Source organism: Esox lucius, chromosome 6, assembly GCF_011004845.1.
Source record: "Esox lucius isolate fEsoLuc1 chromosome 6, fEsoLuc1.pri, whole genome shotgun sequence".
Lineage (NCBI taxonomy): Eukaryota > Metazoa > Chordata > Actinopteri > Esociformes > Esocidae > Esox > Esox lucius.
Window position 1 is genome coordinate 30,870,828 of NC_047574.1, and position 23,599 is coordinate 30,894,426.

At 39.4% G+C, this 23,599-nt stretch overlaps 1 protein-coding gene across 2 annotated transcripts in view; it reads right to left on the bottom strand.

Annotated features, from left to right (window-relative positions):
• sufu (suppressor of fused homolog (Drosophila)) overlaps positions 1 to 13,968 on the bottom strand; it is an 85,510-nt gene extending 71,542 nt beyond the window's left edge. For both annotated transcript variants that reach the window (XM_010865999.5, XM_010865998.4), the window contains exon 1: positions 13,578 to 13,968. In XM_010865999.5, the coding sequence (XP_010864301.1) occupies positions 13,578 to 13,726 (149 nt within the window). In that variant the 5' untranslated portion in view covers positions 13,727 to 13,968. The remainder of the gene's footprint in view (positions 1 to 13,577) is intronic.
• Between the last annotated feature and the right edge of the window lie 9,631 nt (positions 13,969 to 23,599).

Below are 23,599 nucleotides of genomic sequence, written 5' to 3' on the forward strand. Positions count from 1 at the left end.
CGCGTCTGACGTACAACAATTGCCGTAAAGTGTGGCTCGTGTCCTCTCAACCTAGCTTGTTTCAAATCCATTGGTCGTCATTTGAGGAAGATACATGCTACCAAAGACATGAGCTTGTGCGCAATTGGTGCTAGACTGCATGTCTTTGCGGACGTGGTGTGAAGCACATGGGCAAAGTAGAAGGATAAACTATGTCTGGTTAAATGATAGAGATTCTCTTCTTTTCAGAAATACCAATTATTTCGGTGTTAAAACCTAGTAAGGATTTTGAATATCATGAATAGTTTTGCTCCAAGTTGGATTTCGTTCAACAACGCTGTGAAGAACATGAATCGTTTTCGATTATAAAAACTGATTTTATCAAACAAAATTATGCTTTGCTAAATCTCTGGGACAATCAAGAAAAGAAATCAGAAGACAACGGTAAGTACAAAATTTACTATCAGACCCCAAACTAGCAACACTGGTGCCTTAGAAAGTGTTGTGTGGATGTTGACTATACTTAAACACTTGCACAGGAGTTGGTCACCGTAATAGATAAGTTAAATACTGCAGTCAGATTAACGAGATTCTAAGCTTTCTGCACAACACTTTGCACACTTTTACTCGCATAAATGTTTAGGCGTCCCTGCGGCGGCACATGTTAAACAAGGTTAATTGCTTCAGATCTTATCTAGATGGCCTTATTTAAATGAGTTACTTTGTCACCATTGGTAATCATGAATCTGATAGAGTGGCTATGACATGCAGAGTTCCCCAGGGATCAGTTCTCGGGGCCGCTTCTGTTCAATCTCTATATGCTACCTCTGGGCCAAATTCTACAGAACAACAACAGTAACTACCATAGTTATGCCGATGATACTCAAATATAAATGGCTCTCAAACCATATGACAACAGCTCAATAGAATCATTGTGTCGAGCACATAAATACCCAGATAAACCAAAATTGTCTACAATTAAACCAAGATAAAACAGAGATTGTGTTTGGCAACAAAAATAAAATAACTAGTATTAGTGGAGAGCTGGATTCGCCCTAAAAACCAGGGTTCTGATAGACCTCACATTTAACAGTAACCAAAACAGCAGTATGTACGGATGGTGGGTTGTCCACGATGAGGAATGCCGCAGTATGCCTCATAGTTGCAGTGCCGTGCGGCGTGGACAAAAACATAAAATAAAAAATAACCCACCTGAAGCTGCTGTTATTCAAGCCTGCGTCTGTACTTACATGGCCAGAATAAAACATTCAAATCAGAGGAATATTGTCTACTATAATCCCATTCATTGCTATATTGCTGTGTTTCATGTTATAGGTCTACACTCTTCCTTTTCATTAATTGTAATTATTTAAACAGAAATACAAAATATTTGACTGGAAATATAGTTGTTGATTACAATGATTAAGTTAACATTTATTACATTACGTATAGCGTCATTGATGCCACTTTTCTGCACGAAAATTTCCTGAAGACTGTATGTGTTTTTATCAATGAAAACATTAAAATAACAAGAAACCAGGCAAGCCTAGTACAGCCGGACCACAATAGAAAGTATTGCTTTCTTGAGATTTGAATCCGGGTCTCCCACGTGAAATCCTTGTTTGCCACAGGCCGTTTTAACAGCTTATTAGCCAGTAATAGGCTTTACCAGTATCTACTAACTTCTTAGGAATAATCATAATAATTGAACAATTGCTAGCGAGACCAAAGATTAACTTTTCTATGCCAGAAACAGTCGCAATATAACTGCATAAAATTTCAGGTTTCGGTTTTAGCCAGCAAAGTTTTCATCAATACGGACTAACTCACAATTAGGGCTGGGCGGTATATCGATATACAAAATATATCGATATATTTTTAAATGTTATATGAAATTAGACCATATCGCATATATCGATATAGTTCAAATTTGCAGACCCGGAGCTCTCTGCACAGCTCCCCGCGCCCCGCCCCTCCTCTTTCATGCACAGAGGGGGGAGGGGCAGGAGCAGACTCTCTTCAACAAACATGGAGGAAGCAACAACGTCTGCGGAGCGTGCGGAGCGTGCGGAGCGTGCGGAGCGTGCGGAGCGTGCGGAGCGTGCGGAGCGTGCGGAGCGTGCGGAGCGTGCGGAGCGTGCGGAGCGTGCGGAGCGTGCGGAGCGTGCGGAGCGTGCGGAGCGTGCGGAGCGTGCGGAGCGTGCGGAGCGTGCGGAGCGTGCGGAGCGTGCGGAGCGTGCGGAGCGTGCGGAGCGTGCGGAGCGTGCGGAGCGTGCGGAGCGTGCGGAGCGTGCGGAGCGTGCGGAGCGTGCGGAGCGTGCGGAGCGTGCGGAGCGTGCGGAGCGTGCGGAGCGTGCGGAGCGTGCGGAGCGTGCGGAGCGTGCGGAGCGTGCGGAGCGTGCGGAGCGTGCGGAGCGTGCGGAGCGTGCGGAGCGTGCGGAGCGTGCGGAGCGTGCGGAGCGTGCGGAGCGTGCGGAGGAGGAATTGGTTAGTAAAAGAAAAAGCATTGGCTCAGTAATTTGGAGATGGTTCGGATTCAAAGTATCAGATGAGCAACAAAATCACGTTATATGTAGGCAGTGCCATAAACAAGTTACATAAACAAGTTAAAGCCAGGGGTAGGAACCACTACAAATCTTTTTCACCACCTAAAACAGTGGCACAAACTGCAATACGAAGAGTGTGTGAAACTGCGCGCTGCAGAAGCCCCAGCCGCAAGCCATCGACAACCCGAAAAAGCTCCAACCCCCCAAACAAAACTCACTGCATTTTCCTGCAGTGTGCCTTATGAAAAGATAAGTGACAAGTGGTGTACTATAACTAAAGCGGTGTCCTATCACAATGCTAAAGATATGGTCCCTGTTGCATCTGTGGAACAAGTCGGATTCAAAAAGCTACTGAAAACTATGGACCCGAGATATGAGCTTCCTAGTCGCAACTATTTTGCACGAGAAGCACTGCCACAAATGTACACTGAAGTCGAGCAGGACATGTGAGCCTTACATGAGCGTGACAGTTCACTTAATTTAACCTTTTCACGCGTGAGTTTCAAATATTCCTTACCGACCCCCCAGCGTGAGTTTTTTTGCACGTGACTTCGGTACTCTGCAGCATTTGAACTCACGCCAGCCTTTGAACAGTCACCTTGCTAGGTAAGGAACACTACATGCATTGCATTGCAAGCTTCTCTCGTTGACTCGAATTCTAAGAGCTACAAAAGTTGGTTGATTTATTACTGTAGCTAGCTAGAAAACGTCAGCTAACCGCTAGCAAACGTCAGCTGCCCGCTAGCTAACAAATCGTGACCAGTTATTCAATGCAGTGAAAATGAATAAACTATATAAAATGCATACAACGGGGAACGTAACTTCTAGAAAGTTTTTGCAATGGTTTTGATCGGTAGTAGTCGCTAATATAATTCGTTTTTGTGCATTAGTGTTGGCTGTCTGTTGGTACGTAACTAACACTTCTTGTCCCGATTTGAATGCTTTCTACCTGGTTAATATCATAGTATGGTCTTGAAACAATTACAATCAGGAAATAAAGTTATAAACACTGTTTGAGCTAAATGTGAGTAAATAATAGTGCGGTTTTACCAGCCATTGTTACGTTACTTGTAGCTAGGTATGCTAATGGTGCGTTCTAAACATGACGTTCTAATCACACCGGTGTGATCGTACGCTCCAGGGACCACTCTAGATTGATCACACTGGTGTGATCGTACGCGCCAAAGGGTTAAGACTGGGAGATGAAAACAGCGTGTCTCCAAACAAGTTATTTCCCCCAGGATCACACCGGTGAGAATATAGCCGAGGCCCTGCAGGATGCAATTGCAAGCTGGAAACATCAAGAAAAGCATCTGGTTGCTATAACAACCGACAACGGGAGCTACATCGCCAAAGCGGTTGAGCTGAACGAGTGGCTGAGGATGCAGGGCTTCGGTCACAGACTACACTTGGCTATTGGTAAGTGCAGTGTTTTAAGGAGTATTCAGATATTTTACTTTAAACAAAAACATTAAAATGTTAGTTTTTCCTTATTTTCCTTCGTGTGTCTGTCTGCAACTGTGTTTTATGCTGCTGTCTTGGCCAAAAAAGTATTGTTAAACAGATTAATAAAACACAAAACTTAGTGCTACAAGTAAAATCACAATACAGAATGGTAGATTTCAGAACGATATTTATTAGGTTATTGGATAAGAATTAGTGATGCATTGATGTGTTTACCACTTTAATGTTACAGCTGGTAAAGGTGAGGTAATTATGACTTTAAAATGCTGGTTAGCCGGTTGATCTCATCAAGGTAACATATATTTAGCTATTAAGATAGACTATAGTTTTTTCTCTGGATTGAAAGAGCCAACTGCAAAGTAACTAGAAACTAATGTTGACACATAGGTAGGCCTAAACATTGTGGAGTTTTTAGTGGAGTAGAAATATGAAGTAGCATTAAATACTAAGAACAACAACAAGAATGAAATATGAGTAAATGTACATACAGTATAGTCATAATTTATAAATTATACAAAAATAATAATATATAAAAATCACTTACAGGATTCAAATTCAGAAAATAAATTAATATAATATTTGATATTTATGATCAGGACTGGCGTTGATAAAAAAAAATTAACTATGAAACAAGAAAGTATTCATCTATAATATTTCTAAAGCTTGATTTTGGAAAGCACTTAGTTGTATGAGTGTATTAAAGTGAAAACAGAGTCAAATTTCTCACATAAGCACATTTGTTTAATAGTTTTATATGATTCTGACAGGACATGGCATGAATGACAAGCGCGTCACCCGGGCCATTTCTCTGTGCAAGAGAATTGTAAGCGTTTTTTCGTACAGCTGGAAGAAAAGGAGACATCTTGCTGAAGTCCAGATTCAGCTGGGTCTGCCAAGTCACCAACTCATAACAGAGTCTGCCACACACTGGGGATCAAGGCAGCAGATGATAGAGAGAGTCCTGGAGCAGGAAGGAGCACTGGCCAAAGCCCTGTCTAATGACAAAAAGACCAGGCACCTTGTCCCTACCTGGCAGGGCTTAGAGGTCCTAGAAGCAGTCCAAAAGGTCCTGAAACCTCTCCAGGACTTTACTGATGCTTTGTCAGATGAGGAGTAAGTCACTCTATCATGTGAAACCTGTGCTGCACCTTTTTAATGACAGTCTCCTGGCATGTGAAGAGTGTGATAGCGAGCTTTGCAAATCGATCAAGACCAGCATTGTTGAGTACCTCAACCGCAAGTATTCTGACCCAGCCACTACTGACCTATTGGAGATGGCTTCATTTGTGGATCCACGGTTCAGGGCCACCTATATCCCAAGTGAAAAAGTTGATGCATTGAAGCACAGAGCTGTCTTGGAGGTGGAGACGCTACTGGCTGATCAGAGCAGCTGTCAACCGCCTTACCTATGTGTGCCAACTGTGCCTGAGCCTGCAGATGAAGAAGCAGCAGTGGCACCAAAAGCTAAGACACTGGCAAGCTTATTCAAGCAGCGCACAGCCACCACCACTGCACCTCCAACCAAGAGGGGGGCTATTGAAAATGAACTGTCAAGTTACTTGCAGTCAGCAAGTGTGGAGAGTGACACTGATCCCCTCAAGTGATGGAAGGATCATGAAGTTGTCTTTCCATCTCGGAGCCACCTGGCAAAAAAAAGGATCTCTTGGTACCAGCTACCAGTTCACCCTCCGAAAGGGTTTTCAGCTGCAGTGGCAATATGGTGACCTGCCACAGAGCATCTCTGAAGCCAGATGCCGTTGACAGGCTGGTGTTTCTCGCACAAAATCTTTAAACGAAGGAAGACACGCTTGTTTAATGTCTACCTCAAGACAGCATTACTGTTTATCAAAGTAAAAAAAGAGGGGGAAAATGTTTATTGAGTTGATAGTCTCTTGTGCAACTGGTTGAGGCTGTTCAGATAAGAAAGAGATAACAAAAAGCAAAATGTAATCTCAGGCTGATGTTTAAAAAACATTTTCTCAAACTGAGCACTTTATTTTGTTCTTTGTTTATATAGAATTGCTGCCCTTAGGGTTTGCCATATTTTATTATTGTTAGAAAGGAGAAGAAATCTGTAATTTGATTTTAATAAGCCATTTAATGTTGTCAAACTAAAAAGTTGACTTCTCATATGAATATATTTCTTTCAGAAAAAGATAAGCTATTTTAATTTAAGATTTTTTTTAATTTAAATGTAGACCTTATGGAGCTTTGATTTAAAAAAAGGTACTCCTGTTGTTATACAGTGTTTGTTTACATGTTATTGTTATCTGAACAGCTGAGCATTTAATCATGAACCAGGTGAAGAGCCCTGTTTATTATTCATTCATTAGATTTTCAACTGTTCACTGAAATAGTCGGTTTCAATAAAACTACAAGTGACATTTGACTCAACATTTGCTCTCACTTTGCGGAAAAAATATTGGGATATATAACTTATATCGATATTCAGCCTAAATATATCGGGATATGACTTTTGGTCCATATTGCCCAGCCCTACTCACAATGCGTACTTCGCTTCACCTGCAAGGAGATACGTACTCTGGACCTATATAGTCTCTAACCACAACACTATTTAACAAGGGGTAGTCAGTCAGTCAGTGACATTCGCTCCACTAACACGGTCCAGCAAAAAAATAAGAAATTACTTTGCCCACCAGATTTCTCGATAAAGCTTGAGCAGTCCCAAAAAATATATAATTCAAGCGTTTAACATTGCGTGTTTACAGGAAGGACGTTTAGTTTGTTAAAAAGGCAATAGGCTACACGTTAAATCCATCAATGTTTCATTAATATGGTAAAGATATTTTTTTAAGTTTAAACAGAACGCGTAATTTGTTTATTTACTGTACAAAGGCCAAAGTCGAGAAATTACTCCACATTAACCCAAGAGAGACGGGTGAGACAAAGTGTCTGTTATAAAACATGAACTCTCAGTTAGTTAATCAGTTATTAATTAGGAATACAATGTTAAACAAACAGCAATTAGTCTCTAAAAAGTTTTCATTTGGGAGTATAGAATTCTGACAACAGAACAATGTAATATATGCTACACCTATTTAGGAAAAGTCATCGAAGGAGGGTGTTCAAAATGGTATGTTTCAAATCAATTGAACTGACAAATAAATAAAAGTTGCATCTAAATTTCAGTATGTTTAAATCAAGTTTAGAATAGTTTTGCACTGCTGCAATGTAGCCAGCATTCGCATAATTATTATTTAATAGACAAGGGCAGCAGTCTCTTATTTGTCTTATCAAATCAGCAAATATGGCAATAAAATTCCAGAATTCCGGACACACAGATGAGCTATCGGACATATGTTTTAAATAGCCGTACTGTATAATAGCCTACACTTAAACAGCAATAAAACAAACTCTGTGATCCAACAAATGTTTTTTACTTAAATTAGTTGGCAGAATGAGCTCTTCACAATCTTTGCGAGCTGAGCATATACTCAGTTTAAATACTGTATACCAACTGCAGGACAGTCGCAATTATTAGCTACATAATAGCCATATCTAAATAATTTGATCCAGATGGCAATTATGTTTATAGACCACAATCTTTTTGCACAATATTTTGATTCCAAAGTCATGTTTACAATCTGAATAAGGGATTTTGAGGTCAATGTTTGAAAAATCAAGAAAAAAGGCTACCAAGCGAAAGATGTCGGTCTCCATAAGATGTCTAGCCCACGTGTGCAAAACAATACCTTGACAGGCTCTGTGGAAAGTTACACTATTGGCTCAGATAATTTACATAACCTTGTTTGCTGGCAAATTGCACCACTAGATAAAAAAAAAAAACAGGCCGGGTTATGTCAGCTTCGCCTTCGACATTTCGGAGTCTAATGCTTGAGCTGGTGCCAGAATGTGCAGCTTTTGATTCTCGCGCCAAGATTACTGAGTCATATGACAAATGTCTTATTGTGAGTGAGCAGAGGCTCACTGTTTTCTTGGCAACAGATCATACAGGTCACACAATATTAGGCCATTTAATATGTTATTAATCTATTTTCTTATTCATTTGGCATTTTCCCCACTAGACATTTTGGCGGTTGATATTTTCATCTGGCAGAATACACCTGATACCTGCGAAAAGCCTTTGCCGGCTAACGTAAACCCTGGTGCACAGTTTTCCTTAGCTGTAGGCCTAGTAATGAGGATTTGGTGTGCATAATGATGGGAAATCCTGGGTGATGTGATCAGGTACAGGTGTGCTTAATAGTGGAGAACATGAATGTAGCACCGTAAAAGCGGTGCCAGCAACCGGAGGCTGGCTTGATCATGGGTGGCACCGTGACAGTGTAGGCTAATTGTAAATCATCCTTTCCTTAACAAGAAACCATTCTTTAGGACTTTGTAAGGCTATTCATGCCGATATCCTTTGATCATAGCAAACTGGTCGACACTGTCTCTTATTTTACCTGGTACATCATCAAAATGAGATGGAAATGAGAACTAAATTCTAATGGCATTATTTTGAATAATTTAAGTGTTGTGTAATTTACATTTAGTACATTTGTAGGGCCTAATAAATGAATGAAAATATTATTGCTTGTGTTCTTGTGTTGTTATTGCTTCCTTCTATGTAGGCTATTCTTTTGTTGAGTGGGACATTTTGTTAGGTTAAGTGGGACACTTATGATTAAAATTAACTATTAGACAAATGAGAATTTTTTTTTACCACATGTATTAATGAATTCAGGTGTACAAGTAAATATTAAATCTGTTAGTCAGATTGTAATCATGATTTTGAAATGAAAACATTGTGCAAAAAGATCCTTGTCTAAAAATAATTGCGATGTGGCTCAACTCATGTAATAATTTTTTTAGGACATAAAAACCCCTAGGAGAGACTTCTTTGCCACATTGTTCATGGATTTGTTGTGATGCCATGTGTTGTTCTAACCACAGACTTACCAGTTTTTAATATATTAGGCCTACATTAGTTTGTGACTTCTCTCTGGAACCTGAAATCTTCCCAAAACAACAAAAGACCAAATCATCCCTAGTCTCTCTCACATCGTCCTCTGGGTTCATTTTCTTAATCGATCCTCTTCATCTCCTTAACAGCAAGCCCTAATCCGCACTATTCTTTTGCAGTGGGCTCTACGCCGCATCTAAGCCACATCTTCGTGTTCCTGACCGGTTAATATTCTGTTCAGACTGCCAGCACAGCTAGTATCGTTTCCCCGACCCGCGCATGTTGTTACTGTGATAGAAGTTTGAAATTGAGAAGCAATATGATGTTTTGATGTTATCATTTTATATTACATTGGAAGTTATGAGTTTTTATTCATATCTATGGTGGATTCATTTAGTAAGCTGTGACATAGGTAAATGAGTAATTAACAGACCATAGGGTCCTCTGTTTATCTGTTGATGAGATCTTAGCTTGCCCAGAGAATGGCCTGGCATCTGTTCTTTGTTCAATGTGTGAGTAATTTGAGTAGGGAGCATGGCCAGTGAAGAAGCTACAAAGACACCCGTCGTAACTACATTCTTTGATTACTCGGAGTGCGGTCATGCTTGGTGGCCGTATATCGATTATCCAATGCACAAGTAAAAATAATAATAATAATAATAATAAAGAAGGCAACAAAATCATGGGGAACACTGCTGACTTGACAGCTGTCCAGAAAACGACCATTGACACCTTGCACAAGGAGGGCAAGACACAAAAGGTCATTGCTAAAGAGGCTGGCTGTTCACAGAGCTCTGTGTCCAAGCACATTAATAGAGAGGCGAAGGGAAGGAAAAGATGTGGTAGAAAAAAAGTGTACAAGCAATAGGGATAACCGCACCCTGGAGAGGATTGTGAAACAAAACCCATTCAAAAATGTGGGGGAGATTCACAAAGAGTGGACTGCAGCTGGAATCAGTGCTTCAAGAACCACCACGCACAGACGTATGCAAGACATGGGTTTCAGCTGGACTGGACTGCTGAGTTATGTTCTCTGATGAAAGTACATTTTGCATTTCCTTTGGAAATCAAGGTCCCAGAGTCTGGAGGAAGAGAGGAGAGGCACAGAATCCACGTTGCTTGAAGTCCAGTGTAAAGTTTCCACAGTCAGTGATGGTTTGGGGTGCCATGTCATCTGCTGGTGTTGGTCCACTGTGTTTTCTGAGGTCCAAGGTCAACGCAGTCGTCTACCAGGAAGTTTTAGAGCACTTGATGCTTCCTGCTGCTGACCAACTTTATGGAGATGCAGATTTCATTTTCCAACAGGACTTGGCACCTGCACACAGTGCCAAAGCTACCAGTACCTGGTTTAAGGACCATGGCATCCCTGTTCTTAACTGGCCAGCAAACTCGCCTGACCTTAATCCTATAGAAAATCTATGGGGTATTGTGAATAGGAAGATGTGATATGCCAGACACAACAATGCAGAAGAGCTGAAGGCTCTCATAACACCTGAGCAGTGCCACAGGTGTTTTGTATTGGCCTTAAGTAAAATTCATATTTTCGGAGATTCTGAAATTGGGTTTTTTATTAGTTATCAGTTATAATCATCACAATTAAAAGAAATAAACATTTGAAATATATCAGTCTGTGTGTAATGAATGAGAAGTTTCACTTTTTGAATGGAATTACTGAAATAAATCAAATTCAAATTTCATGACCAGCACCTGTATTACTTTCGTTAGAAATCACGGAATTGGAATGTTTTAAGAATACTCACTTTTAATAAATTGTGACGAGTGAGAGGCATGAACAGAACAATGTGTTGTAAAGTTTGATTGACCGATTTGAGACATACAGCTGGACATTTGAATTGAAAACCTTTATTGTCTTAAAATAGCAAAAGGTAAGGGAAGATGTGTTGTAAGAGTGCTTGAAGATGTGGCTGTGTGTAGACTGACATGATCGTGCCGTTCGCACGCTTGTTTTTCAAACATTTCGCTGGCTACACGATTCTCTCGTCTTTTCACTTGACGTAAAAGTCAGTTATTGTCACCTATATTGATACAGTTGTTATTGTATCAACGTCATTCACGAATGGCTGATAAGAAATTGGCATAAAATGGCCAGTGGCGAAAGCCATACAGTTAATAGATGCTATTTGTGGTGATGGTAAAATTAATAAGAAACGTTACTCAGTTTAACACTAACAAAATATTCAAACTTGACGTGATGTTAATGCATGACAATATTATCAAATGTCAATATGCTATACTGACACCTGGCAAATGGTCAGCTCTATGGACAGCCTTTCATGTGGGCGACCTGGGTTTGAATCTCAAGAGGGCAGCCACGATCAACACTTTCTATTGCGGGCCGGCTGAACTAGGCCTGGTTTCTTGTTTTCTCAGAATGTATAAAACTGTTGATTTGGCAGCTCCTAATATTCCTGCTATCTCGCTTATTATTTTATTACCTGTTTTAGGGTGGCCTGTTTCACATGCATTTAGAGCTCCTTTGGCCATGTGTTGTGGGTTCACAGCACCAGCTTCCAAATGCGAATGGCACCCCTTGAATCAACTCCAGACCTTTGATAAATCCTAAGACATAATTCAAAATCCCACCAGAAATAGTTGCAATATAACAGTAAACTAGTGATGGCCAATCATCGAGCAGTAGGATATTATGCTAGCAGCACTAACTCAGATTTTCTTTTCCAAAATAAAAGCCATCATTTAACTATATAAGGCAATAGTTAACAATCTAGTCTGTCATTTTATGTTTAATGTCCGTTCCAATGTTGTTCTTGTCTGTTGTTTTTTTACATACTAGATTGTTAACTATATGGCCTTATACATTTCAATTATGGCTTTTATTGCGATAATGAAAATTGTTGCCAGCATTATATCCTGCTGCTAAAATAGCGCTAATGAAGCCACGTTTGGACATCACTAGAGTAAACAGTTTCATTTTAGGCTTCCCGTAGCTACAGAAGGTTGCAGCCAGCAAAGTTTTTGTCTATTCTGAACAAATCCTCTTTCCCCACTGGCCGTTTTAACAGCTAATTAGCCATTCCTGAATGACATTGAGTATATATCAATATACAGGGATCAGCCCAGAACTACACGGCAGGACCTGGTCAATGATCTGAAGAGAGCTGGGACCACAGTCTCAAAGAAAACCATTAGTAACACTTGGAATAACGTCATAAGTGTTTAAAATCCTGCAGCGCACTCAAGCCAGCGCATGTCCAGGCCCGTCTGAAGTTTGCTAATGAGCTTCTGGATGATCCAGAGGAGGAATGGGAGAAGGTCATGTGGCCTGATGAGACAAAAATAGAGCTTTTTGGTCTAAACTCCACTCGCCGTGTTTGGAGGAAAAAGAAGGATGAGTACAACCCCAAGAACACTATCCCAACCGTGAAGCATGGAGGTGTAAACATCATTCTTTGGGGATGCTTTTCTGCAAAGGGGACAAGACAACTGCACCATATTGAGGGGAGGATAGATGGGGCCATGTATCGCGAGATCTTGGCCAACAACCTCCTTCCCTCAATAAGAGCATTGAAGATGGGTCGTGGCTGGGTCTTCCAGCATGACAACCACCCGAAACACACAGCCAGGGCAACTAAGGAGTGGCTCCGTAAGAAGCATCTCAAGGTCCTGGAGTGGCCTAGCCAGTCTCCAGACCTGAACACAATAGAAAATCTTTGGAGGGAGCTGAAAGTCCGTATTGCCCAGCGACAGCCCCAAAACCTGAAGGATCTGAAGAAGGTCTGTATGGAGGAGTGGGCCAAAATCCCTGCTGCAGTGTGTGCAAACCTGGTCAGGAACTACAGGAAAGGTATGTTCTCTGTAATTGCAAAAAAATATTTCTCTACCAAATATTAAGTTCTGCTTTTCTGATGTATCAAATACTTATGTCATGCAATAAAATGCAAAATAATTACCAAAAAAATCATACAATGTGATTTTCTGGACTTCATTTTAGATTCCGTCACTCACAGTTGAAGAGTACCTATGATATAAATTAGACTTTTACATGCTTTGTAAGTGGGAAAACCTGCAAAATCGTATCAAATCGAAATCGTGTATCAAATACTTGTTCTCCCCACTGTATATACTGCTCTGAAGCGTATTTCATGCAAGACAAATGAACAAGAAATGTTTTTTTGATTTTGTGTTTCCTAGATCTTCAAATAAACATAGTTTCGATACTCAATGGCAAAATGTTTTCGGGTGGCCCAGACACAGAGGGAATGATTTGCTCTGTATATCATTCCCTCAGCTGTGTTGTGTCCCCTCTGTAATAGACATCTGTTCCATATAGATGATTCTTATGACAATTCATCCACATCACACATGTATAAAACGATATGCGAACTTTGCGACACCAGGCAGTACCAGCGTTTTATTTTGACATAATGGACTGGCAGTCAATCAACAATTAAAAACAGTCCAAAAGAATCCTCACGTCATATCACGGGTAAATCGGTCTAGTTAGTAGCAACATTTCACTATACTCTCCTTCCATTACCTACAATCATGCATGCCAAGTTAGCCCAACTAACTAACGTTTCGTTGAATCTCAAGCTAGTACAGTAAGCATCTCAACTCGTTGCATAAAGTCACATTGTCGATACAAAAACATTTCTCCAGAAAATACGTTGTTATCCACTTACCAGTATTTGACAATAGCTGTAACTTGCAAGGGGTTGGCCTGGTCGGGGTACAGCCGCCTACATTCCCCGTAAATTGCCTGCAGACCAGGGGGGAAGAGTGACGCCAGCCCGGGGGCTGCTGGTCCGCTGATAGGCCTCACCTCGTCCATTCCCCGCTGCACTTCAGAAAGATGGGCGACGAAAAATACTTTCTTCGCGAATATAAGGGATAATCCCTCTTCTTACGGTATGTTGACTGAATAACCGGCACTGTATTTTCAGTTATGTTAGTGAATGTTGTTTGCATTAAAAAAGAGCACCGTTCGCTATCCATTCAACTGTCTGTTGCTTGCTTGTGTCCCTTCATGAAAACTTTTCTTCATTGGCTGGGGCAGTGGAAAGGAAGAACGTACTGAAGTGACGTTTGCTCAGTCCAATTAAAATTATATTTTTGGGTGCGCGGTTCCACAAACTGATGTATGGTTGGCTGATAAATTGTCAATCATTACTTAATAACTTTGGCAAACAATTATTTATTTTCCAAGTTTTCGATCGTTGGTATATTGTGTTTATGTAAAATGTTCTCATTGTAATTAAAAGTTACTTTGCCACATATAACGATACCTGTTTAATACCAGAAATATTACATTCCCAATGTAATGTCCCTTAACTGAGAAATTTCCTTGTTTTCCATGGAAACATGCATGAAATTAGTTTTAATAAGAAACTCAATAGACTCTGTCCAACAGCATAGTGAGGAACTTCCGCTTTTGTCTATTTATTTATTTATATATTTTTTTTTTTATTCAGAACAACATACATATACAGAGGAACACAATGTATTATTACACTAGAAACAGCATCAAAGAAAAATAAATAAAATAAAATTACTCAGGGGAAAAAATTATAAAAATGTACACAGAAAAGGATTCAAAAATTCTATACATCCGTTTTGCTTTTTTATTTCTTGCTTCTTTTAGGGCTTCAATATAATATTTAAGTTCAATTTTAATATTTTAATATGATGTTAGGTTTATTATTTGTCCATTTCTGCTTGTGTATATGGTATTTTCCATACAAAATAATCAAGTTAACAACAAAATTTTGCTCCACATTCTCATTTTTGTATAACAAAAACATATCTTTACCAGATAGTTGAATCTTTAATTTTGTAAATTTAAATATAAGATATTCAACCTCAATCCAAAACAATTGGGTAAATACACATTCAAAGAATAAATGTTTTATTGATTCTTCTTCTGTATTACAAAAGCTGCATGTAATTTCCATGTCTCTAAAAAATCTTGAGACTACTTGTCTCACTGGATAAATCAAGTGAATAATCTTATATGTAATTTCTTTAACTTTATTGGTCAGACAGTATTTATTGGGTATGTTCCAGACCTCCTTCCATTCAATCTGACTATACATTGAGTTCCAAAAAGGTTTATTAATATATATGGGGATAGCTTCAGAAGATACATTGCCTGATAAAAGTTGAATGAGGCCACTAGGAACAGCATCAAATACTACTGCAAATTCCTTAGCCGTTACAGGGATCTTATAATAGTTAAGGAATTCGCAATAATTAAAAAGATATCGATTATTCTTAAATAACTGTCTGACCAAAATTATACCATTATTGTACCAGTTTTTGTAAAATAAAGATTTATTTTTAAATGTAATATATTTGTTGATCCAAATGACAGATTTGTGTGGAGAAAAATTATGCTTATAAATGAGCATCCATAATAGAAAAACCTGTTTATGAAAAGAAGAAAGCTTTATCGGAATCTTATTTACATCAAAATTACACCTCAAAAAAAATTCTAAGCCCCCCAGTTTATCAAAAATGAACTCAGGGATAATATTCCAAATTTTGCCTTTAGAGTTCAAGTAGTTCTTTATCCACTTGTTCTTAAATACACAATTAGCAGTATTAAAGTCAAGTACATTAAGACCACCATCCTCAATTGGATTGCATAAAATAGTTTTTTTTAAATAATGTGGTCTGTTCTTCCAAATGAAATTGAACAAAACAGTATCCACCTCTTTTATAACTGATTGTGGAACATCTAATGCAAGAGCTGTATACACCAAGCGTGACAATTCTTCAGTTTTGGATAATAATATTCTTCCTTTTAATGAAAGATCTCTCATTAACCATGAATTAAATTTTTGTTTAATTTTCCTAATAATTGGTGTAAAATGTAAAAGATTTCTCTCTTTTTGGTCTTTACAGATCTTAATACCTAAATACTCTACTACCTCCTTTACTGGAATACCAAGAATGTTGTTATGATTACATGTTTTCAAGGGGAATAACACACATTTTTTTATGTTTAAACATAAACCAGATACAGAAGAGAAAATATTAAGGCACTCAATAGCTTTTTTAACTTCAGTTTCACTTTTTAAAAAAATAGCAGTGTCGTCCGCTAATTGAGAACATTTTAACTCTTTCTCCAAAAGTCTAATACCACAAAATGCATCTCTTTTAATGTGTATGGCCATGGTTTGTGTTACAAGTAAGAAAAGAAATGGCGAAATGGGACAGCCTTGTTGTATACCTCTATTGATTTTAAATCTGGATGACGTTCCATATGATAACTTAACTGAGCTGTTACAGTCATTGTACAGTGTTTTAATAGCTTTTTTAAAGTATACTCCAAATCCAAAATAATTTAAGGTCTCCAACATAAAATTATGATCGATAGTATCAAATGCTTTAAAGAAATCCACATATAAAACAATACTATTATCTGTAATAAATTCATTGTAGTCAATTAAATCCAAAATGAGCCTAATATTATTACAGATGTGACGACCTTTCATAAATCCTGATTGACATTCATCAATTATGGGATCAAGACAGTTCTTCAATCTTTCTGCAAATATTCGTGCAAAATTTTTTGCATCGTTATTGATTAGGGTAATTGGACGCCAATTCTCTAAAAATAATATATCCTTATTGGGCTTTGGTAATAAAGTTATCAAACCTTGTCTTAGTGAATTGGGTAAATAACCTTGTTGTATAGCTTCCCTAAATACAGCTAACAAAAAAGGTGATAATTCATTTTGAAAATATTTATAAAATTCACTAATTAAACCATCATTCCCATGTGACTTATTGTCTTTGAGTTTGTTAATACAATGAGATATTTCCTTTAAAGAAATCTCCTGGTCGCATATTTCAATAGAAGACTCACTTATCTTTGTAATATCATCTTTAATAGAATCTAAGAATGACTGTGCATTACTCAATTTGTTATCATAAGAATACAATTTCTCATAGAATTCAGCCACATATCTTGATATTTCTTTTGAATTTTCTGTTAACTGTCCATCAATATTCAATTTGACCATAGATGCAAGATCTACATTCCTTTTTTCCATATTAAAAAAGTATTTTGTATTTCTTTCTTGATCTTATGAAGGCACCCTTTGCTTTATATTCATATATTTTATCTAAGTCTAATTGTAGTTGTAGTAATTTATTTTTATTTTCTTGATCTATATTACAATTTCCAGAAAGACTTATAATTTCCCGTATAATTTTTCCTTCATTTTCTCTTTTATATTTGGCTATTTCCTTTCCTCTCCTTATGGCTAAAGTCCTAATCTTATACTTCATTAATTCCCAATTTACCCCAAATAAATTTGTTATATTTGCCTTCTTCCAAAAATCTATTATAACCTCTTTTGCTTTATCTCTAAACTGCACATCTGTCAATATATTCTGGTTCATTTTCCAGTATGTAAAAGTTTTTACACCTTTGGATTTAGTTATATTTAATGAGAGAAAAATAGCTTTGTGATCTGTAAGAACAGAAGGCTCTATAGAGACTTCATTAACACAATTCAATAAATTCCTTGAAATTAACCAATAGTCTATGCGTGACTGTTGAGAAAGGTTTCCTTTACACCATGTAAATTGAAGTTTGTCTGGATACTTATGTCTCCATATATCAATCAAATCCAAAGTAGAACATATATTATTCAATTCTGGAAGAACAGACCTGTTACCTAGCCGAGGTGGAAAACAATCCTTTTCAGAATCCCATATAGTATTGAAATCCCCTCCGAGTACTAATTTTGCATTGTTATATTGTTCCACTATTTTTTCAATCTGGTCTTCAAAATTCAAAAATAAAGTTTTGTTTTGAGTGGTAAAATTTCTTGCATAAATATTCCCCAAAATAAAAATTTCAGCATTCTTTTCTATAACCAGTATCACCCATCGACCTGAATCATGCATTTTGGTTTTAATTATTTTCCCCTTAAATGTACCTTTTAATACTGCAACACCAGCTGATCGATTACTCCCATATGACATCCATAAATCATCTCCCCATTGGCTCTTCCAAAAATTATGATCTGACAAAGATGCGTGTGTTTCTTGAATAAAATAAAAATCACATTTAAATTTCCTGCAAAACAAAAAAACTGCTTTCCTTTTCAACAAATCTCAAATTCCCCTGACATTTAAAGATAAAAATGACAAAGATACCAGTATGTTATATTAGCAATTTAAGATTTAACAAATATGAAACAAAACATGTTCCTACACCTCAAAAGTAGAACTTACAACCCAAATTGACCTTAATATTACTTGAACTAAATCAAACCTTTCGAAAACTATGCAGCACAACTTGCAAGTGCAATATATCGTAGTATTTCAGTTAACATGGATCCATTCTGGCCGTAAACTGACAGAAATATTCCGTCGTAAATGTCACAAAATTCCATCCAGATTATAACTGCACTTGTAACCATATACTAACACGTGCAGAATTGTGTCCATGTGCAGTTCTTTATCAAGAATTATGCGCGTAATCATATACAAAACCTTAGGGAGGTATTTCCTTTCCATCAACGAAGGCTTGTACGCCGACGAAGTAAGCCTTCTTTCCTACCTGCCGAGCAGCCTCCACTTTTGGCCACAGTTGTCTGCGTATGGCTTTGTCCATAGTAGTCAAATCTTCTCCAAACCGTAACTCCTTGGACCTCAGGTAGGTACTGGTTTTCGCCGCTTTCCAAAGCATATCACGTATGGATCTGGACACAAATTGGATGATGACGGTTCTCCCTCTCGTGACGTTTCTATCAAGTTTTCTTCCGAGTCGGTGTACTGTGTCTACATCTTGTTGTATTTTGGTGGTTAGCTCTGGAAGAATTGCACAACAGATATCCACCACTTGCGCCTTTACATCCTCACCGGTCTGCTCAGTCAGACCGTACAATCTCAAATTCCATCTTCTTTTGTACCTTTCTACCTCGTTAAGTCTGGAATCGAATTCCGACATTTTCTTGCTATGCGCATCACTGACCTCATGCACCGCCTTCGTGTCCTTTTTCTAAATTTTCACCTCATCTTTGACATCCTTTACTTCATTGAAGAGGAATTCCGTAGTTTTCTTCAAAGCTTCAATGCTCACCGTATTTGCTCTTAAGAGCTCCTCTAATCCGTTGACCCTTTCATTAATGCAACGCATGATGTTTTCTTGAATTTCAGACAGAGACGGTTCATTTTTACTTTTCTTCGGATCAGGAGTGCTGGGCGTTGAATCCGGTAAAGAAACTGTGATGCCTTGCACTACATACGAGTGCTGTTTGAATGTCAGTGCTGCAAACTTGCATTTCATCATCTTTATCCTTCATCTTTGTCAGCGACTTTGTTAGGCTTTTCTTTTTTACTTTAAGGTTACTCTCCCTCTCTCGTTTTTCCGCCATTCAGTGCAGTCTCTCCGGGTTAATTATAAAGTTCTTACATTACATTCAGATGTCGGATTAGTCAATTTATAAAACAAAAAGAACGATATGAGGTGAAGGAACAAATTTTTATCCTCAGCATCTCAAAACTACCTCCTCACCGGTCGCCATCTTGCGCGCCCTCTCTAGAAGTCTACATTGAAGTTTCTGGTTTAATTACAAATACTCATCCGCATTAGTAAACACCTAAACTCACAACAAGCTGACTGATGCTGTTGTACGGGGAAAAAAAGAAATATAATGTACGTGACTCATTTAAGTTTCATGGTAAAGTGGGGCATCATTTTAATCAGGAGAATGTCCTCTTTTAAAAATTTTTTTTATATACTTCCACATAATGCAGGTTTAAGCGCAATTAATACCATATGTTTACTTCCTATGCCAGTTGTTATTTTTCAGTTTCGTTGTGAAATGAGGTTACAGTAGTAAAATAAAAGAGACCTGTTTTGGTTATGAAATTTTAAGCTTCATTCAGGTTGAAGAGGCTGAACGAAGGTTCGGTTCAATTCACTTCCAGCTCAGCCAGCGTTCTTTTGCCGTTTAGATGTCAATTACGAGGGTAAGTAGTTTACTGTGGTGTAAGCTAGTTAGCGATGGGTTCTTTTAAGTGTAGTATTAGGCAGGACAATAGAACGCATAAAAATTCACCCTAGCCTCAAAAACGACAAAACAACGCTGGCTGAGCTGGAACGCTAGCGTGTCCCCATAGTAAGTGAATTGAAACGAACCTTCGTTCAGCCTCTTCAACTTGAATGAAGCTTAAAATTCCATAGCCTCAAAAAAGCACCAAAACAGGTCTCCTCTTTTAATTTACTACTGTAACCTCATTCCACAACGAAAGTGAAAAATAACAACTGGTATAGGAAGTAAACATCTGGTCCTATATGGTATTAATTGCGCTTAAACCTGCATTACGTGGAAGTATATAAAAAAGAAAATTAAAAAGAGGACATTCTCTATTAAAAAGAAAATCGCCTTTTCTAGTCTAGCGTTTGAAGTCATTGAATGGCGCAAGCCATATTTTATTAAAAAGAGGACATTCTCCTGATTAAAACGATGCCCCACTTGTACCTTGAAACTTAAATGAGTCATGTACATTATATTACTTTTTTTTCATACAGCATCATTCATCTTGTGAGTTTAGGTGTTTACTAATGCGGATGAGTATTAGTAAGTTAAACGGAAACTGCAACGCAGACCTCTGGACAAAAGCGGAAGTTCCTCAATATGCTGGTGCACAGAGTCTATAGGGTTGAGAGCAAGCGTGCCGCACAAGCCCTGAAAAGTGAAGCCAAAACGTCTCGATCGCCCCCTGGTGAGTGGTCCCAGTATAGGTCATAAACCCCGCCCTCCCCATGTTATTCAATGGGACGCGAGACCAACTAAACAATTAAATTACCCTTCAAATATATTTTTTCCGAAGCTGGTTTCTGTCATTTACTGTAGTTTGTATCACGCTAATGTAAATTCAAGAGTTTGTTTTTAAAATAAGTTTGTTTTTAGTTAGTTATTTAATGCTCTAAAAACGGTGGTGTGACGTCGTGATTCACAGCTGTGATTGACAGCTATCTGAGCCGAGGAGCCACTGAATCTTCGGAGGACTGAGGAGATTGGAACTTTACATTTAATCTCTAAATTTCTATAATTGATATAATCTCACACGGACATAATGGGTTGTTCTGCAGTACATTGTGCTAACGAATCTGGCATTTCCAATCGATCTTTGAATTTTTTTCGGTAAGTTAAATTTATAAGCTATTTAATTAGTAAATAAATGTAATGGGCTAGCTAACGTTAGCTAAAAGACAACAAGCCTCGTTAATAGCCATGTTAATAGCTAGCAGGTGATCGTTAGCTAGAAGTTACCAATTATTTTTGTATTAGGCCTATTCTAAATTAAGGTTAAACATGATGTAAGTTAGGCTATAACATATCGTCTAGGTTTAACAAGCAAAGGTTGTACTGTACTTGGACTTGCGATTGATTATGGTATGCGCATTCTGCGAGGGAGAGTGAGGGCGGGGCACAGGTGTGGGGCCGTTGATTTCGCGGCTTTACGGCTTTACTTCCTTCTCGCTACTGCGCATAACTACTGCGCAGAACTGGTCCCAAGATCGCTATCTGCGCAGACGCAAGTCCAAGATGTCAGCGCCGTATCAGGACACTGGTGGCTTCATTTTTCACCAATGGAAAAGAGCGAAAGGGCGTCGTCCATTATTTATACAGTCTATGGTTGAGAGCCTTTGACTGTGCTGGCCACTCGATTATAGACAGAATACCTGCTGACTGCTTCCTCCCTAAAAAGTTCTTGCATAGTTTGGAGCTGTGCTTTGGGTCAATTATCGTGTTGTAGGAGGAATCAAGCTCCGTCCACAGGATATGGCATGGCGTTGCAAAATGGAATGATAGTATTCCTTCAAGATCCCTTTAACCCTGCACAAATCTCCCACTGTACCACCACCAAATCACCCCAGACCATCACATTGCCTCCACCATGCTTGACAGATGGTGTCAAGCAATCTTCCAACATCTTTTCATTTGGTCTGTCTCACAAATGTTTTTCTTTGTGATCTGAACTCTCAAACTTAGATTTGTCTGTCCATAACACTTTATTCCAATCTTCCTCTGTCCTGTGTCTAAGTTAATTTGCCCATCTTAATCTTCTCTTTTTATTGGCCAGTCTGAGATATGTCTTTTACTTTGCAACACTGCCTAAAAGGCCAGCATCCCGGTGTTGCCTCTTCACTGTTGAAGTTGAGACTGGTGTTTTGCAGGTACTATTTAATGAAGCTGCCAGTTGAGGACCTGTGACTGTTTCTCAAACTAGACACTGTATTTGTCCTCTTTCTCAGTTGCGCACCAGGGCCTCCCACTCCTATTTGTATTCTGGTTAGAGCCAGTTTGTGCTGTTCTGTGAAAGGAGTAGTACACAGCGTTGTATGAGATTATCAGTTTATTGGCAATTTTTCACATTTAGAATAGCCTTCATTTCTCAGAGCAAGAATAGACTGATGACATTCAGAAGAAAGTTCTTTGTTTCTGGCTATTTTGAGCCTGTAATCAAACCCACAATTGCTGATGCTCCAGATACTCAGCTTGTCTAAAGAAGGCCAGTATTATCTTCCTTAATCAGTACAACAGTTATTAGCTGTGCCAGCATAATTGCAAAATTAGTTTTCTAATAATCATCATCATCATCATCATCATCTTCTTCCGCTTCATCCGGGGCCGGGTCGCGGGGGCAGCAGTCTAAGCAGGGATGCCCAGACTTCCCTCTCCCCAGACACTTCCTCCAGCTCTTCCGGGGGGACACCGAGGCGTTCCCAGGCCAGCCGGGAGACATAGTCCCTCCAGCGTGTCCTAGGTCTTCCCCGGGGTCTCCTCCCGGTGGGACGGGACCGGAACACCTTCCCTGGAAGGCGTTCCGGAGGCATCCGAAACAGATGCCCAAGCCACCTCAGCTGACCCCTCTCGATGTGGAGGAGCAGCGGCTCTACTCCGAGCTCCTCCCGGGTGACCGAGCTTCTCACCCTATCTCTAAGGGAACGCCCAGCCACCCTGCGGAGAAAGCTCATTTCGGCCGCCTGTATCCGGGATCTTGTCCTTTCGGTCATGACCCAAAGCTCATGACCATAGGTGAGAGTAGGAACGTAGATTGACCGGTAAATCGAGAGCTTCGCCTTGCGGCTCAGCTCTTTCTTCACCACGACAGACCGATTCATCGACCGCATTACTGCAGAAGCTGCACCGATCCGTCTGTCAATCTCCCGTTCCATCCTTCCCTCACTCGTGAACAAGACCCCTAGATACTTAAACTCCTCCACTTGAGGCAGGCACTCTCCACCAACCTGAAGTGAGCAAGCCACCCTTTTCCGACTGAGGACCATGGCCTCAGATTTGGAGGTACTGATTCTCATCCCCACCGCTTCACACTCGGCTGCAAACCGTCCCAGCGCATGCTGAAGGTCCTGGTTTGAAGAGGCCAACACGACAACATCATCCGCAAAGAGCAGAGACGAAATCGTGTGGTCCCCAAACCTGACACCCTCCGGCCCCTGGCTGCGTCTAGAAATTCTGTCCATAAAAATTATGAACAGAACCGGTGACAAAGGGCAGCCCTGCCGGAGTCCAACATGCACTGGGAACAAGTCTGACTTACTGCCGGCAATGCGGACCAAGCTCCTGCTTCGGTCGTACAGGGACCTGACAGCCCTTAGCAAAGGACCCAGGACCCCATATTCCCGAAGCACTCTCCACAGGATGCCGCGAGG